This window comes from Rhineura floridana, chromosome 3 (assembly GCF_030035675.1).
Source record: "Rhineura floridana isolate rRhiFlo1 chromosome 3, rRhiFlo1.hap2, whole genome shotgun sequence".
In the NCBI taxonomy this organism is placed as follows: domain Eukaryota; kingdom Metazoa; phylum Chordata; class Lepidosauria; order Squamata; family Rhineuridae; genus Rhineura; species Rhineura floridana.
This window is the reverse complement of record NC_084482.1, coordinates 218,706,423-218,722,559: the sequence shown is the minus strand read 5'-3', so window position 1 is coordinate 218,722,559 and position 16,137 is coordinate 218,706,423. Positions and strand designations below refer to the sequence as shown.

General features: G+C 46.3%; 2 protein-coding genes across 3 annotated transcripts in view; one reads left to right on the top strand and one right to left on the bottom strand.

The window, feature by feature from the left end:
* Positions 1–883: 883 nt before the first annotated feature.
* LOC133378987 (uncharacterized) lies at positions 884–11,506 on the bottom strand. The gene is made up of 5 exons (XM_061613600.1): positions 11,446–11,506; positions 10,193–10,843; positions 6,267–6,413; positions 1,702–1,842; positions 884–1,263 (listed from the first exon to the last, which is right to left on the bottom strand). Exons 1-5 carry the CDS (start codon positions 11,504–11,506, stop codon positions 1,163–1,165), a joined length of 1,101 nt encoding a protein of 366 aa, XP_061469584.1. The 3' UTR covers positions 884–1,162.
* Positions 11,507–14,962: 3,456 nt separating this feature from the next.
* Positions 14,963–16,137, top strand: part of LOC133381658 (zinc finger protein 436-like) — a 28,615-nt gene continuing 27,440 nt past the window's right edge. The window contains exon 1 of one of the 2 annotated variants that reach the window (XM_061621011.1): positions 14,963–15,040. The gene's annotated coding sequence lies outside the window, so the exon portion shown is untranslated. Of the gene's footprint in view, positions 15,076–16,137 lie in introns of both variants that reach the window. The other variant, XM_061621012.1, reaches the window with a different exon arrangement.

Here is a 16,137-nt window from a genome sequence, read left to right as displayed (position 1 = left end):
ATTGTGGGATGTGGCTGGGCAATATTACATGTTTGCACTGTCCCCCCTCCTCACAATGATGCTCAGATGTTGAGGACACTTTGCTTTAAGGGAGGGGGGCATCCTTCCTGGTGGGGCAATGGAGCCACTTATGTAGTCTCCCCTCAATGTTTGCCCTCAATGGTCTCCTCCTTGCCTCCAGATTTGCTGCCAGTCTCTAGTCTTCACTCTTCCATTTTTTCTTTAGGATTATTATCCTTTCCCATCCCCAGTGGAGGAAACGCCAAGCAGAACTCATTGGGGGTGGGCAGGGGGAAGAGAAAAACTGTTGCTCAGAAAACTCAAATGCCTGTAGTAAATTCCCTGAACTCAGGCTTCAGCCCTTCACTCACCCTCGTGATGATTTTATCCTCGCCCCTCACTCCAGTACAGGAGAGGCCAGAGTCAGGGGAGAGGGTCCCCCCCCCCCAAAAAAGTTTGGACCAGAGGTCACAGCCAAACAATACATGTAAAGCACATGGTTTTCCCCAAAGAATCCTGGGAACTGTGATTTGTTAAGGGTCCTGGCAACTGTAGCCCTGCGAGGGATAAACCAGTTCCCAGGATTCTTTGGAGGAAGTCATGGCTGTTAAGTGGAATAAATGTGCTTTAAATGTATGGTGTGGACGTGACCTCAGAAACCTGCAGGAGGGCATTTCAGCTTCCCAGGACACTTATTTGTCGACCTTCTAGTGACCTCTCTTAAAGGACCTTCAAGAAGAGACTCAAGTGTCAAACTGCTGAATTACGACATATCAAGAAGTTGAGTTCTGTCACGTAGAATCGTGATAACGGTTTCATATCCCACTGCAGATGTTCATTAATGCAGCAATGCTAGGATGCCTGCATTTACATCAACGCCTGCTGGTGTTAAGTATTCAGCATTTATTTTGCACAAACAGAAGCTTTAATGGAATTGTCATAGCCTGTTTTTCTATGTTGCATTTCCATTGGACCACAAAGTTTACATTATCCTCACCACCACCCTACCCCTGTGCAGTGTTAATTCAGGGATTTAATCACACCCTGGTCTTTGCATACCCTAGCCAAGTCCTGGCCAATACACTGATATGACCCTTCACGCAGGGTTCACATATGCTCAGGAGCCGCAAGAAACGTGGAAATTGTAATGTGCAGAGAAGTGCTAGTTGGTCCCTATTCCCCTCACAGAGCTATTTTGTTGACGGATACGCATAAGCGCAACTGTCTCCTTCAGCTCCTGGATCGAGTTGCTCATATCTTCCACTGTGTAAATAAAAAATAAGGCAAATCAAGTTATTAGTCATTTGTGGGCTAAATTATATCAGCACATCATTATTCATTTGCTTTACTAACCTTTTTTTAGAAAAACAATCTAAGAACAACTGTTTTATATAGCTATTGTAATGGATACTTGGAACAGGCAAACGAGCCATACCACTCGGGTGTGTACACACACGAAAAATTGAAAGCACATTTTAAGGATGTGAGTTCCCCCAAAGAATTCTGGGAACTGTAGTTTGTTAAGGGTGCTCTTGGAGGGGTAAACTACAGTTCCTAGGAATATTCAGGAGAACTCATGTGCTGGAAATGCATGGTGTGTACACAGCCAAAATTTGGAAAACACGGTATCTGTCCATTGAAACTGTTTTTAACTGGTTCCCCCCAAACACCACCACCACCACAAAAAAAGAACCCACTTACTTCTCCTTGCCAATTCGCCAACGTGAACGTTCAGCTCCCACAGAAGAGCCACCCCTTCCTTCCCGATTTCCTTCTCAAACTCCCTCCACTCCCTTTCATAATCCTGGCTCCGCTTCTCCATGAGGTGCTCTTGGTGGGTGTCTGCGTATAAACGGGGTAGAGAAGTTCCTGTCCGTTATGGCAACAATCAAATGTGCACTTCCTGTTTACACAAAGCTGCCATCTTGCCAGCATGCATGATGTGCACCTACACAGAGTAACACTTCCAGTTGTGCGTCCTGCATCCACCCGCCATGTTGCAAGGAGTCATTCAGCTCCTCACCTGGGTTATGTTTTTTTTTGGGGGGGGGGGTTACTGTTCTAGAATTACAACCTATCAATAGGACCCCACAGAATGCGTTGCTATTTACATGGAAACCCTGCCTAATCAGCAGAGCTTTTTAAACAGGAATATGCAGAGCCGCCCAGCAGTGTGCAATTATAATTTGCATACAAAGCACACACCACAGACCACTACAATACCTTTGTGCAACTTCCTCATACATGCACACATGCTTTCTTGCTAGAGACACATGCCTTTATTTATTTATTAATTATTATTATTGTTGTTGTTGTTGTTGTTGTTGTTGTATTTGTATACCGCCCCATAGCCGAAGCTCTCTGGGTGGTTTACAGCAACATGCCATGACATTTGAAAAATATATCTCATTAAGAGAGATATAGTATGTTCCATACAACACAGGAAGTGGACCTTTAGTGTAGCGGCACCTACCCTTTGGAATTCCCTCCCCTTAAATATTAGACAGGTGCCATCTTTGTTGTCTTTTCGGTGCCTACTGAAGACCTTCCTCTTTCAACAAGCCTTTTAAGTAGAGATCATATCCCAGTCTGAGTCTGTGATGGAATTGCTTTTTAAAATATTTTAAATATGTTTTTAAAGATGCTTTAAATATGTTCTTAGTGCTTTATCATTTGTTCCCTGCCCTGGGATCCCTTTAGGAGGAAGGGGAGTTATAATTAATTAATTAATTGATTGATTAATTGCAATGATAATCTTACACAGAAGATTTCTCTTTTGGAAAATGAAATTCAGTGGCTTTGTGCTGTCATGATACTTTCAGGCAGAGATTCTTCCTTCACAACAGACCCTCTTGGGTGTTAAGATTAGCAGAGGGGCCCCTCTTGGACCTCCCTCAGAAGCTTGACGGGGGATGGGTCCAGGAGGGGGGAATCCCAGCCACAACTCCAAGGTTGGGGAATTCCCTCCCCATGAAGGTCATTCCAGCACCTTCATTATATAGCTTCAACGGTATGCTGAAGACACCTCTTTACCCAGGCCTTTGACACCTGACATAAATGTTGCCACCTTGGGGTACTTTTGAGAGGAAGTGTGGGATGGAAATGTACTAATATATAAATACATACATACATAATGTTTTCAGGACAGATCCTACTCCTGCGATTGTAATTTGTTTTAAACTGTTGTCGATGTTGCATTTTAAATTATTGCAACCTGCCCTGTGACCTTGGAGTGATGAGCGGGCATGAAATCAAATATACATATACATATACATATAACTTTGCCCCGATAAAGTCCCTGTTAAGAATGCCACACTGAGTATTTCTGGCATCGTAAGACTGACAACTTCACATGACTTGTTAGGAAAGGGGTCTCCAAGTTGCCTAGAATTATTTACTTCATATTAAAAACACTGGCGAATGCTCCCAGGAGACCAGCAAAGGAGTTTGATAGTGGGAGGATAAATGCCTGTGCTTGACCAAGGTCTGAAATATACTGTCATAGCAATATATTACTATGAGACTCTGTTTATTGTTTTCTTATTAATATCTGTACTTAAAAAACAAGTAAAAACATTTTTTTTAAAGATCAGGGTCTAGAGCTCTAGGGAAGCCTAGACTACTCAATTTACTTTTTTATCAGCCACTTTTTACATGAAACATAACAATAGTAACATCAACAATAATAATAATCTACATTTCCTCCATGGAGTTCAAAGTGCCCCTTTTCATCCTCACAACAACCCTGTAGGGTAGGCTGAGAGACAGTGACTTCCCCTCAGTGATGGTTGATTGGGGATTCAAACCCAGGTGTCCCGGGCCATAGTCCAACACTCTAACCGCTACACTTCACTGGCTCTTACACCATAAAGCTTCTGCATGGTGGCCTGAATTTTTCAACTGCCAAAATGTACTTTTTAAACTGCCCATTTTCTCTCTCTCTCTCTCTCCCCCCAAACACATTTTGGGACTGGCTGCCTAATTTTTTTTAACAGCCTGATAAATATTATTTCTAAAAATGTGTATTATTATTTCTATTTATGAATCGCTTCCCATGACACATCTTGAAGTGATTTACAATATAACATATAAAATACTGTTACATATATAAAAACGGTCAAAATAATTGCAAATATAAAAACAATGCTAAGAAAATGATATATACATAACAGTTTAAAACAGGACATACATAAAATCAATCCAAATCTAAGAAACATACCATCTGGACTAAAGATTTTAGGAGGGTTGTTGAAAGAGGAACGTCTTCAACAGGCGCCAAAAAGACATCTTCACACTGACATCTTTCAATAGTTTTGTGACCTCTTATCTCCATAGGGTGGTATTCAATGCCAGTCTTACTCAGAGCAGACCCAATGAAGTTAACAGACATCACTAACTTAGGTTCCTTAATTTAAATGGGTCTACTCTGAACAAGATCCTCCGTGGCGCAGAGTGGTACGCGGCGGTAACACAGCTGAAGCTCTGCTCACGGCCGGAGTTCGATTCCAACGAAAAGGAGGAAGTCGAGTCTCCGGTAAAAGGGGTCGAGGTCCACTCAGCCTTCCATCCATCTGTGGTCGGTAAAATGAGTACCCGGCATATGCTGGGGGGTAAAGAAAGGCCGGGGAAGGAACTGGCAATCCCACCCCATGTATACGGTCTGCCTAGTAAACGTTGCAAGACGTCACCCTACGAGTTGGAAACGACTCGCACTACAAGTGTGGGGACACCTTTACCTTTACTCTGAACAGGACTTATTCATTACCTTTATATTCCACCTTTTTCTCCAAGGAGCTCAAGATGGCATACATGGTTCTCCCCCACCTCGTTTAATCCCCACAACAACCCTGTGGGGTAAGTTAGGCCGAGAGCCAGCAATTCTCGAGTTGAATACAACCCATAATAGGTTGGATCCTTCTTCAAAAAACAATGTCGGTAGTCCAGGTGGTATAGAATCTGCTTTGAATGCAGAAAGTCCCAGATCCACATAGGGCTGGGAGACACCCTTGCCTGAAACCTTAAGAGGTTGCTGCCAGTCAGTGTACACACAACTTAGCTAGATGGACCAAAGGTCCTATGCAGTTTTTTGTAGTTTGCCAGGATATAGCTCTGTGAGCCGTAAACAACCGTTTCCAGAATTCTTTGGAGGAACTCATGTGCCACAAATGTGACCCAAATTTCATTTATTTTATTATTTATTATTTGATTTAAATCCCGCCCTTCCTCCCAGCAGGAGCCCAGCCCCAGTGTATGTGGTGTGTGAGCAGCCAAAATCTAAAAAAAAAATTAACTTCACAAATCCCAAGTTCTGATGTAATCGCTTTCCTCTTCAACTTGTCTTAACACAATATCTGTCAATTTATTTATTTATTTCATTAAGCTTATAGACCGCCCCATAGCCAAAGCTCTCTGGGCGGTTCACAAGACAAGAAATAGCAAAGTACAAGACATGTATCAATATAAAACATATTAAAAAGTTAAAAATGATTAAAAATTAAAACAATGTCAGTGTATACTAAACATAATTAATTAAAAAGCCTGGGTGAAAAGAAAAGTTTTAACCTGGCGCCGAAAATATATTAACGATGGCGCCAGGCGTATTTCCTCTGGGAGATAGTTCCACAGTTCGGGGGCCACCACAGAAAAGGCCCTTTTCCGCGTTGCCATCCTCCGAGCTTCCCTATGAGTAGGAACTCGGAGGAGGGTCTTTGATGATGAACGTAGTGTACGGGCAGGTTCATAACGGGGGAGGCGTTCCAACAGGTATTGTGGTCCTATGCCGTGTAAGGCTTTATAGGTCAAAACCAGCACTTTGAACCGGGCCCGGAAACAAATAGGCAGCCAGTGCAGGCGGGCCAGAGTCGGTGTTATATGGTCGGACCGTCTGGTCCCCGTTAACAATCTGGCCGCTGCATTCTGCACAAGCTGCAGTTTCCGAACCGTCTTCAGAGGCAGCCCCACGTAGAGCGCATTGCAGTAATCTAATTTCGAGGTTACCAGCACATGGACTACTGAAGCGAGGCTCTCTCTGTCCAGATAGGGGCGCAGCTGGGCCACCAGCCGAAGCTGGTAGAAAGCACCCCGTGCCACAGAGGCTATCTGAGCCTCAAGTGACAGGGATGGATCTAAAGAACTCCCAGGCTACGAACCTGTTCCTTCAGGGGGAGTGCAACCCCATCCAGAACAGGTCGAACATCCCCCATCCCAATCTATTATTTAATCGATTCCCCCCCCCCCGCCAACACCAACTCCTCCCCTCCACTCACCTGTCCTTGCACCCTTGCTGAGATTAACCGCCAGCGTCCGCACAGGACCTTCCTCCTCCTCCTCCTCTTCCTCCTCCATCTCTATCTCCCTCTCCTCTCTTTCTGAATCCTGTCTTGCCTTCTCCATGAGGAGCTGCCGGTGCGTCTCTGCGTGTAAACAGGATAGAGAAGAATCTGTCCACTACGGCAGCACTCACATGTGCAATTCCTGTTGACGCAAAAGTGCCACGTTGCCAGCGTGCATGATAAGCACCTACATAGAGTAACGCTTCCCAGACAGCGTAATCAGCAGGGCTTTTAAAAAAAGGAATATGCAGAGCCGCCCAGCGGTGTGCAATTATAATTTGGGTGCAAGGCACACACTACTGCAACACCCCTGTGCATTTTCATCATGCGTGCAAACATGCTTTCTTGCAAGAGTCTCATGCCGTGACATTTAGAAGTCTATATGCAATGAGAATTTTAGAGTGTAAGACTTTTTAAAAAAAAAAAAATATTTTGAACGTTGAGTATTATTATACAATATTAAGAATATTAATAATTATGAATAGCTTCCCATGAGGCATCCCAGAGTGATTTACAATATAACAGCATAAAAATGCCATTACTTATATAAAAACAGTTACAACAATTGCATATTTTGTTTTCAAGATTTTTTAAAAAGATGACTTTTTAAGATCACTTCTTGGTTGCCGCCCTTGGCTCCATCTGGGAGAAAGGGTGGGATATACATTTAATTACTAATAACATAAAAAACAATTAACAGTTATAAACATGACAAGTTTAAAACAACAGGGTGTACATAAAATCAATTCAGATCCAAGACAGATACCATCTGGAGTAAAGATTTTAGAAGGTTTGTTGAAAGAGGAAATGTCTTCAGCAGCTGCCAAAAAGGCATCTTCAAAACCCCTACAACTTTCAATCTTTCTGTGACCCCTTATCTCCATAGGGTGGCATTCAAAGCTAGCCTTATTCAGAGTAGATCCACTTAAATTCAGATACATGACTAACTTAGGTTCATTAATTTCTACTCTGAGTAGGACTTATTTATTTATTGCATTTATATTCTGCCTTTTCTCCAAGGAACTCAAAGTGGCGTACATGGTTCTCCCCCACCTCGTTTAATCCCTACGACAACCCTGTGAGGTGGGTTAGGCTGAAAGGCACTGACCTGCACAAGACAAGGTCACCCAGTGAGCTTCAGGGCTGGTTGGGGATTTGAACCCTGGTCTCCCAGGTCCTAGTCCACTACGCTAATCAGGACATCACACTGTCTCTCAAATACCATCCATATTAGGTTGGATCCACCTTCAACATTTTTTTAAAAAGAGGGCCCCGAAAGGGCCATAGTTCAATGGTAGAGCACCCCCCTTGCTAGAAAAAAGTCTCTGGGTAAGCTTGGAGAGACCCATCTGAACCCTTGGATAGCCACCACCCGTCAGTGTCAATCAGGGGTATCCAAACTGTGGTTGTGGACCATCAAGTTCCACAAGCTTCAGTCAGGTGGTCCACGGCTTGTCTGTGGATCTGAAGTAGAAGCCAGGAGATGACACATCCACCTCATCAATTAGTTTATTCATATTGATTTTTAATTGCATTTCCCCACCCCACCCCCTTGTATTTCTTACATTGCATTTTATTGTATTACAGTCTGAATTCTGCGGAGTGCAATATATGAAGAAGTACAAGCAGCGATAGAAATGCAATTTAAAAAATCACACAGCATCTACCACAGCATGTTACAACTGCTGCAACAGGCAGAAATAAATCATGAAGTGGTCTGTCAAGTGGTCCAAAAGGTTTGTGAACCCCTGGTGTAGACCATGGGTTCCCAAACTCCCCTCCCCCCAGACCACTTGCAAATTGCTGAGGGTCTGGCAAACTAACGTTCTTTATACCTGTTGTAGCGATTGCAATTCCACAGAATTCAAGTGGTAATACAACACAAGAAATCAAAACAGCCACAAAAATGCAATCAAAAATCAGTATGTATTTTCAATCCGATGGATGTCCTCTCTACCACCTTCAACCACGAATCCGCAGACATGCTGCAGGCCACCTGAAAGAAGCTCGCGGACCACTGGTGGCCCATGGACCACAGTTTGGGAACCCCCCTGGTATAGACCATTCTGGGCTAGATAGACCCAGGGTCAACAGGCACCTTCCCTTGCACTCCCATTAGAGACCTTTCACTCTACACACACCCCATGGAAGGGCCATAGTTCATTGGCACAACACCTGCTCTGCATGCAGAAGGTCCCAGAGTTCAATCCCCTGCATCTTCAGATCCCCTGCCTGAAACCCTGCAGAGCTGCTGCCAACCGGAGCAGGCAACACCAAGCTACCCGAGCCAGTGCTCTGACAAAAGCCACATTCACACAACACATATATTCCACTATCCTTCACTTTCAACAGTCCTGGCTTTCCCCAAAGGATCCTGGGAAGCGTAGTTTGTGAAAGGTGCCAAGAGGCGTTACAGCTACAATTCCCGGAGTGGTTTAACCATCAATCCCTCTTTGTCCCAGGCGGTTCTGAAAATTGTGCTTCTATGAGGGGAACTGGGGTGCGCGTGTCTCCCAACAACTCTCAGCACCCTTCACAGACTACAATTCCCAAGATGCTTTGGGGGAAGCCAGGCCTGTTCAAAATGGAATAATAGTGGAATAAATACATGGTGGAGAGCCAGTGTGGTGTAGTGGTTACAGTGTTGGACTATGACCTGGGAGACCAGGGTTCGAACCCCCACATTGGCCAAGTCACTGCCTCTCAGCCTCAGAGGAAGACAATGGTAAACCCCCTCTGGATACCGCTTACCATGAAAACCCTATTCATAGTGTTGCCATAGAATAGATCTGAAGGCAGTATGTTTCATTTTCCAAATACATGGTGTGAATGTCAGTGCAAGGTGGTGTGCACACATTGTTGATGTTCTTGTTTTGTGCCTTCAAGTCGATTATGACTTATGGCGACCCTATGAATCAGCGACCTCCAATAGCATCTGTTGTAAACCACCCTATTCAGTTCTGTGGCTTCCTTTATGGAATCAATCCATCTCTTGTTTGGCCTTCCTCTTTTTCCACTCCCTTCTGTTTTTCCCAGCATTATGGTCTTTTCTAGTGAATCAGGTCTTCTCATGATGTGTCCAAAGTATGATAACCTCAGTTTCATCATTTTAGCTTCTAGTGACAGTTCTGGTTTAATTTGTTCTAACACCCAATTATTTGTCTTTTTCGCAGTCCATGGTATAAGCAAAGCTCTCCTCCAACACCACATTTCAAATGAGTTGATTTTTCTCTTATCTGCTTTTTTCACTGTCCAACTTTCACAACTATATAGGTACATACAAAGGGTGTCTGCATGGGGTTGCAAGGGGATGTCCCCCCCCCAAATTCTAAATTCGTGCATTTCTTTTAATGGGCACAGGGTTGCCAATGACCCATAGTAACAACTCACAGACCTCCTCCCACCCCCATAATATTTCTCTTGACCGCCCCTTCGCTTACTCACCAGGCAAGTATCTCCCCAGCACAAAACACCCTCCAATTCACTTATTTAACTACAGGGCCCTGGTTCAGCGGCAGAGCATCTGCTTTTGCAGGCAGAAGATCCACAATGGAATCTCCGGACAGGCCCCAGAATGCCCCTGCATGAAACCCTGCAGAGCAGCTGCCGGTCCGTGTAGGCAGTACTGAGCTAGATGGACCAGTGGCCTGGGTCACTTTAAGGCAGCCTTTCTATGTTCCTATTTAAGGGCCGTAGCACCTGCCTTGCATGCAGAAGGTTCCAAGCTCAACCCCCCCCCCCATGGTCTCTCCAGGTAGGGCTGGGAAAGTCTCCCCTCCTGAAACCCTGTAGAGCTGCTGCCGGTCCGTGTATAAAGCACTGAACAACCAACACTGACACACACACCCTTTCTCGCTCACCGGGCATGTGCCTGCTGAAAAACTCGGGCCGCTTGGCCGCCTTCCAGATCCCGCGGACTTGCTCGTAGAAAGGCGGGGCGTTGGAGGGCTTCCCCCGGCCTTCGGCCGCCCTCCGCCCGGCCCGGAAAAAGTCCGTCTTCAGCCGCTTCCAGCGTGCCCGCAGCTGCTCGACCGTGCGGTGGTGCCCGGCCTCGGCCAGCTGGAGGCGCACCTCCTGCCAGTACTCCTCGTTCTTGGCCGAGCAGCTCCCCATGAAGACCCCCACCGCCGGGCTGGCGCGGAGGAGGCGGAGGAGCGCCAGGGTCTCCTCCACGCCCCACCGCTGCCCCTTCACCGGGCCCGGCGCAGGAGCGCCTACGGTCGGGGACCTCATTTTTACGCACGGGGAAGCCCCGCAGCGACCGGAACGAGGGATGCGAAGGGCCTCCGCGGAACGACGGTCCGGCACCAGGGGGCCGGGCCGGAAGGAGAATGGAGACGCGGGGAGGGACCAGCTATTGGAAACGGCGTAAAGGGGGCTAGACTTACGCACGAAGAGTGAGCACGGAGGGTGGCTCTGGAGCGCCCCAGGATGGATGGATGCTTGCTTGCAGGGCGCTTGGATTGCAGAGAGGGAAGTGTGGAGGAACAGGACAGGAGATACAGGAAGATCTGGAGGCAAGGAAGGGGGATTGGGCCAGATGAAGGCAGAGGTTGAGGAGGGGAAGCGGGATTGCAAGGGCAGGAGGCTAGGGGGCGTGCACAGAGCGCGCGTTTAAAGCGCAAAGAACCCTTTAGGTCACATTTACACCAAACGTGTATTCCACTATTATTCCACTTTGAATACTCATGGCTTCCCCCAAATAACCCTGGGAACTGTGGTTTGTGAAAAGGGCTGAGAGTTGTTCGGAGGCTCCTATTTTCCTCAGAGAGCTACAGTTCCCAGAGTGGTTTAACCATCAATCCCTCTTCCCAGGGGACACTGGGAATTTTAGCCCTGTGAGGCGATTAGGAGTCTCCTAACTCTCAGCATCCTTCACAAACTATGCTTCCCAGGATTGTTTGGGGGAAGTCATGACTGTTTAAAATGGAATAATAGTGGAATAAATGTGCAGTGTGAATGGTTTGTGCTGCCAGGGTGCTGGGTTGTAGATCTCTGAAAAGGAAACTACAGTTCCCGGGATGTATGGCAAGGGAGAGGAGGAGGAAAATGCCCTTTAAGGTGCAGTGGAGAAGGCCCTGGTGTTCAAGGCGGATAGCTTGACAGCGTTTACGTTTCCATTTGCTCTTTCCGCCAAGGAGGGCAGAGGGGGACACATGGATCCCCCCCTCCATCCCCATTTATTTTCTGAACATGAGGTAGGAGAGATTGTGAGAAAATGGCTGGAAATGGCAAGTGAGAGGGGATGTGAGAGAACTGTATAAACTTAGGCATGGCATGGGAAAAGTGGATAGAGAAAAGGTTTTCTCCTTCTCTCATAACCCCAGAACTCAAGGACACTCAACGTAGCTGAATGCTGGAAGATTCAGGACAGACAAAAGGAAGCCTTTCTTCACACAGCACACAGTTAAACTGTGGAACTGGCTCCCACAAGAAGCAGTGATGGCCACCAACTTGGATAGCTTTGAAAGAGGATTAGACAAATTCATGGAGGAGAAGGCTGTCAGTGGCTGCTAGACAGTATGGCTATTCTCTCGCTCCACAGGCAGAGGCAGCATGCTTCTGAATGCCAGTTACTAGAAACTGCAGGAGGGGGGGAGGAAGGGTGCTCTTACACTCAGGTCCTGCTTGTGGGCTTCCCCCAGGCACCTGGTTGGCCACGATGAGAACAGGACGCTGGACTAGTTGGGCCACTGGCCTGATCCAGTGGGCTATTATTATTATTTATTAGATATATATATCCTGCCTTTTTTTTTTTGTAAACAAAAACACTAAAAACACTCTAAATAAAAAATATTTTAAAAGATCTTTAAAAACAACTTTTTTTCAAGAGTGTTTTTAAAGATGTTTTGTTTTAATATTTTAAAGAAAGCTTTAAAAAACATCTTAAAAAGCAATTCCAACGCAGGCGCAGACTGGAATAAGGTCTCTACTAAAAAGGCTTGTTGAAAGAGGAAGGTCTTCAACAGGTGCTGAAAAGATAACAGAGATGGCGCTTGCCTGATATTCAAAGGGAGGGAATTCCACAGGGTAGGTGCCACCACACTAAAGGTCCGTTTCCTATGTTGTGCAGAACGGACGTCCTGATAAGATGGTATCTTCAGGAGGCCCTCACCTGCAGAGCGCAGTGATCAACTGGGTATATAAGGGTTAAAACAGTCTTTCAGATATCCTGGTCGCAAGCTGTATAGGGCTTTGTACACCAAAACTAGAACCTTGAACTTGCCCCAATAGCTAATGGGCAGTCTTATGTTCTTATCAGATACATTGACTCTTGCAAATAAGTTCCCACCCAGAGTCTTCATCTGAGATATTGACAGCTATCTGAGAAAGCAAAAAGGCGATAGGATGGGAAAACCATTTATCTGTAGCCACAGCTATGCATGGATTGAATTCCAGAATAATTTCATGGGCGTCCAGAAATACACTTGTGAACTTTGAAACATCGCTTCTGTCTGACCTGCTGGATTCATTTGAGGAATTCTGAAAAGTGGGAGGGGGAAAATCAGAGGCCTAATTTGGGGGTGTTCACAAAATTTACCCTGGGGGGTGGAGTGTACCAGTGGCACTTGTGAATGTCAAGATTTATCAGGTTATTTTATTATTCACTATTCACCCACAGAAATGAAAAATGGAAATGGACTGCCTTCAAGTCGATTCCGACTTACGGCAACCCTATGAAGAGGGTTTTCATGGTAAGGGGTATTCAGAGGGGGTTTACCATTGCCTTCCTCTGAGGCTGAGAGGCAGTGACTGGCCCAAGGTCACCCAGTGAGCTTCATGGCTTTGTGGTGATTCGAACCCTCATCTCCCAGGTCGTAGTCCAACACCTTAACCACTGCACCACACTGGCTCTCACACACCCACAATACCGGCAAAATGTTATGATGACTGTGTTATTTATATATATATATATATTTAGTGTGGTGTAGTGGTTAAGGTGTTGGACTACGACCTGGGAGACCAGGATTCAAATCCCCACATAGCCATGAAGCTCACTGGGTGACTTTGGGCAAGTCACTGCCTCGCAGCCTCATGAAAACCCTATTCATATAGTCACCATAAGTCGGAATCGACTTGAAGGCAGTACATTTACATTTAGTAGTAACATAGTGAGAGCCAGTGTGGCATAGTGGTTTGAGTGTCAGGCTAGGACCTGTGAGATCAGGGTTCAAATCCCCACTCAGCCATAAAGCTCACTGGGTGACCTTGGGCCAGTCACTGCGTCTCAGCCTAACCTACCTCACAGGGTTGTTGTGGGGTTAAATAAGGAGGTGAGAACCATGTACACTGCCATGAGCTCTTTGGGGGTGGGGGTGGAAGGTGAGAGTGGTTAAGCAGCCTTTCCCAACTAGTGTGCCTCCAGATGTTGTTGGATCACAATTCCCATCTTTCATGACCATTGCCAATGCTGGCTGAGGCTGATGGGAGTTGTGGTCCAACAACATCTGGAGGCACACTGGTTGGGAAAGGCTGGGTTAAGGTGTTGGACTACGACCTGGGAGACCAGGGTTCAAATCTCCACACAGCCATGAAGCTCACTGGGTGACCTTGGGCCAGTCACTGCCTCCCAGCCTCAGAGGAAGGCAATGGTAAATTCCCTCTGAATAATGCTTACCATGAAAACCCTATTTTTTTTTTAATAATTTTTATTCAAATTTTTCAAAAGACAAACAAAACAAAGTCAAAAAAACATAGCAATACATCAACAAAAAATAAAAATAAAATAGTTGACTTCCGATTTGTCGCAGATCAGCTATAAGTATATAATATACATCAAACCTGTCCCTTAATGTATACATACAGAATCCCTTTTCTCCGTAGGCTGTCTTAATTAATCGTCAAATCCCAGTATCATCATTTTATTTTGATCTTTCAACAAAAAGTCTAAGAGAGGCTTCCATTCCTCCATGAAAACCCTATTTGTAGGGTCGCCATAAGTTGGGATCGACTTGAAGACAGTCCATATACATATATAATAACATAGGAGTAGTAAGCAATGGTAGTAACCTCTCTTAAGAATGCAAGCTCAGATCTTTAACCATTGGACGACTGAACGGCCGAAAAGCAAACTCCTCCGCCCGCCTGCAAAGTGTCTTTAGTTCAACTGCACTCATTGCAATGGATAAACCATGTACCTGGTTTTTTTTGGGGGGGGGCAGTCTTTGCAGAGCCTGAGAGTGGAGAGAGGGTGGAAGTGTGTGTGGGGTCTTCACTCTTTTTCTTTACCCCCCCAAATATTTCCCCTTCCCCCCGTGTTGCACCCCTCCACTCATCACCGTTACCCTCTCCCCCAAAGGATTCACACAAGGCTGACACAAGGAGGGAGTGTATGCATTATAAAGTCTCGCCCTCCCCTTTTCAAAGATCTCCCCCTCTAGGAACCACACAGCTCAGCCCACAGGAGGAAAACTGAGTACAAAAGTATCCTCCCCCCGAGCGGCAGCGACACTTCGGGTTCCCTTTCGAACGCTTCGGCCGTTTAGGCATCTCCCAACGCAAAGACACAGGGACGGGGAGCCATAGAGCTACGGCCATATTTAGAGCGGCTCCTTCCACTCTTGGAGGTGGGGGAGGGGGTTCAGGCTCCTGCGGGCGTGTATGTGTGAATGGGAACCGGAAGTGAAACCGTCTGATTGCCTTTCCCTAGCTCTATAGTCCATAACGAATGCACGTGGGAAAATGGCCTCCTCGTAAGTTTTCCCCAGGTGAGGAGGTGGAACGAGAAAGAGAAGAATTCGAGGTGCAAAAATTGGGGGGGGGGGTTGAGGGAAGGCAACGAGCGTGCTCGGACTTGCATTTATTCCATTGTATATATCTTTTGCATTGCACTGCATGACCTACTTTGCAAACCAGGCCGGGGTCTGGAGGGGGTATTCGGAGAAGCGATACGTCTCCGTGGGGACGGGAGAGCTGGACAGCTTAACGTGCACCAGGGATCCGGGAAAGAGAGAGAGAGATAAAATCTACCTTTATGTATGTCTGGAAATCTCAGAGAGTGGCTTCTTTAGTTTAATGCACACGCATATCCTTACTGGGTTGCATCGCCTGCTCCCCTCCCAGCCACCCTCCTTCTGTAACCTGCTTCACCCCTCAGATTCCCTTGGAAAAGGAGTGGAGGGTGGACTGGATAGGTTAGGGCATGAAGCGAGGGTTCCCACACTTCTCCAGGCATCTAGACCAGCCGTTCCCAACCAGTGTGCCTCCAGATGCTGTTGGACCACAACTCCCATCAGCCTCAGCCAGCATTGCCAATGGTCAGGAAAGATGGGAGTTGTGGTCCAACAACATCTGGAGGCACACTGGTTGGGAAAGGCTGGTCTAGACTCTTCAGGTGGACTGCCTCCCCTCCCTCTAAGATTATACTCCACCTTGGCTAATAACACAGGTCTCTAGCTCAGTAGCAGAGCATCTGATCTGCATGCAGAACGTCCCATGCATCAGTCCCCAATGGCAACTCCAGGCCAGGCTGGGAATATAGACTCCCTCCTCAAGCCCTGGAGACCTGCTGCTAGCCAGAGAAGACCAGGGGTTCCCAAACAGTGGCCCGTGGGCCACCAGTGGCCCATTGGCTTCAATTAAGTATGTCTGTAAAAAAAAAAGCAATTAAATACCATGCAGTAAGTAGCAGAGCACATTGCGATGGCTGCAGCAGATGGGAAAACCATGCAGCGGCCCACCAAGATCCTCAGCGATTCTTAAGTGGTCCACAGAGAGACGGGTGAGAATCACTGGTGTAACCTATACTGAGCCAGATTGCGCAAATAGGGCAACTTTCCTGCATGCCTAGGATTGCTATTATTAT